At 39.7% G+C, this 2,602-nt stretch overlaps 1 protein-coding gene across 1 annotated transcript; it reads right to left on the bottom strand.

Annotated features, from left to right (window-relative positions):
- Positions 1 to 819: 819 nt before the first annotated feature.
- M421DRAFT_426597 (uncharacterized protein) lies at positions 820 to 1,367 on the bottom strand. The gene has a single exon (XM_033594448.1). The coding sequence runs from the start codon at positions 1,192 to 1,194 to the stop codon at positions 1,039 to 1,041; it is 156 nt and encodes a 51-aa protein (XP_033443018.1). The 5' UTR covers positions 1,195 to 1,367; the 3' UTR covers positions 820 to 1,038.
- Between the last annotated feature and the right edge of the window lie 1,235 nt (positions 1,368 to 2,602).

A 2,602-nucleotide genomic window follows, 5' to 3' on the forward strand; every position in this document is an offset into this window, starting at 1 on the left:
TTTAGCCTGCTGTTTATAGTCTAGAGCAGTAACTTCTATTCCTATTCCTATGCCTTTCTTAATAGAAGAGGCGTCTGTGTATTGATTGATTGATTGATTAGTTTAACGTCCTGTGTGAGTCTAAGACTATATAGGACGAGAGCAGTGAGGCTGCTCTAGTAATTTACAAGTTTTTTCTATATAAGGGAATAGTATATATAGGTTTATAGATATATAGTGAGAGCCTGTGCTCTAGTTATAAACAAAGGAAATTAGTTGTCTGTTGTTTGCTATAGGTACTACTTGCGTGTGCCTACTTTAGTTTCTTAAATAAAAGCTAGTGTAGCTTAGATTCACCTGCTTATGTCTAGGAGAAGAGACATTATAAGTCTTGTCTCCTGTAGGCTGCTCTTTATTTTCTTTCTTACTTCTCTGTAGTTTCTATAGCTAAGTAGTAGGTTTTAAGGTGTTTGTGTATGTCCACAGCTACATTTAGAGCTTTCTATTTTTTGTATATTGTATAGGTATGCTTTGTTATATTAATGTCTAAGCTTTAGCTAGTAGTATGCGCGTGCAATTTCTCTTCTAGTGTTTTTTAGTAGTGTTATCTTGCTTATTAGCTTTAGCAAGAATCTTGCTGCATAGGTGCTAGGATTCCCTAAGCTTTGCTTTTATAGAGTAGGCCTAGAGTTTATGTTGCCACTCTTGTCTTGTAATAGCTTTAATCCTAATACCCGTCATTGCAAGGCTTGTAGTATTAGATACTAGTTGCTGTTTTGCAGCTTATTTTGCTAAGGAGTCTGCTTTTTTGTTTCCTGTGATATCTAGGTGTCCTAGGGCCTAGTGTAGGCTAATTGTTGCGCCTTTGCTGTGAATTATCTTTACTGCATTTATACAGCAGATTTGCTAAGCTTGTCTAGGGTTATTAGAAGGAGTCTTTAGCCTTAGAATAGCTGCCTAGTTGTCTGCAAAGACTTAGATCTCTTGTGTTGCTGTAGCTATAGAAGCTGCAAACCTAAAGGCTCTTATTATGCCTTCTAGCTCTCTATTATATACAATCTAGCCTTTGCTAATATTATATTTAGTAGAGTAGATCTCCTTAGCCTGCTGTTTATAGTCTAGAGCAGTAACTCCTATTCCTATTCCTGTGCCTTTCTTAATAGAAGAGCCATCTGTGTAGATAGCAAGTAGGTTGTCCCCTAGTCTCTGTAGCATTTGCGTTTTGTGTTGCTCTGTGTCTTCTTCTTTAAAGAGTTTAGAGACCTCTGCTGTATATAATATAGTCTTGTTCTAGGGGCAGAAATAGTAGTCCTACAGTTTTTCTTCTTCTATGCTAGGAGTAGCATTTTGTATTAATTGTACAATTTGCATAAGCTAAGTAGGTGGGCCTCTTCTTAGCCTCAGGAGAGCAGCTACTTCCTCTTGTTCTGTGCTACACTCTAAGTCTTTTCTTTATAACTATAGAGTAGCTTTTAGAGTCTTAATTATATTATAAATAGGGTAACGTACTCCACGGGTGAGTCGTTCATACGGGTGAGTCGTTCATACTGCCAAGACCACACCAAACCTCCACCCTATTATGGCTCGCATTGGCCTACTTTGGCCTTGTATACACTGGTACAGCATGTAATATTATTTAGCAACAGCTTCTACAGGCTTTTTACACGTGCGTGAGTTATGCCCTACCTTATAACACTGTTTACAGCGTCTTTAGGTTGCCTCACCTCCTTTAACACGCGCTCACTTCCCTGCCTTCTTACTATCACCACGCGCCCTAAACTTAGTTAGAGTAGTTAATTAAAGGCCTTCCTTAGCTGTTAGGACCCCTTCCTGCTGTAACTGCTTTCTTTTATGCAATTTACTTTACGTGGAGGCCTTATTTGCTGCTTAAAGCCCAGTAATTTCCTTTTAAGCCAACACTAGCTTTTGCGCTACTATAGCTGCGCCTTTGGCAAGCTTTTTAAAGGCCTCAACTATTAAAGTTAGTAAGCTGCTTGCATGCCTTTGAATCCTCTCTCGAATTAGCGTTAATTGCGACCCTATTTGTAGGGTATTGCTGGGGGTTTAGGACTGCCAGGGAGCATCTTCTACAGTAGGTAATAGTAGGGTATGTAGGCAGACATTAAGACCTATTATAACCTGTTCTAGCTTAAAGGGAACTAGTCCAGCGCCTCAGAAGCCTCCTTAGATATTGCTAGGAGTAAATGACTCCTTGTAGGCGCCTATAAAGCATGGCAGGAACTCGGTTTTGGTAATATGCGTGATTCTGTTGCACATGAGATCGATTGATTGATTGATAAGTTTAACGTCCTGTGTGAGTCTAAGACTATATAAGACGAGGGCAGTTAAGCTGCCCTAGTATTTTAAGGAGTGTTTTGTACAAAGGGATAGTAAATATGAGTTCGCAGTCCTATAGTGAGGGCCTGTGCCCTAGATAGTTGAAGAGAGCTGTTGCTCTGTTGAATTATTGTTGTATAGAGATAGCCTGCAGGCAGGCTATGCTCTGTAGGTTGTTTGTCTATTGCTAGCAATAGACTGCTGGGGGCAGTTTTAAGCCATTGCTTAGTTAATAGAGTAGTCGTATAGGGGTGGTTTTGAGCCGTTGCTCAGTCGATTTCGTCTA

This window comes from Didymella exigua (genome assembly GCF_010094145.1).
Source record: "Didymella exigua CBS 183.55 unplaced genomic scaffold M421scaffold_61, whole genome shotgun sequence".
NCBI lineage: Eukaryota > Fungi > Ascomycota > Dothideomycetes > Pleosporales > Didymellaceae > Didymella > Didymella exigua.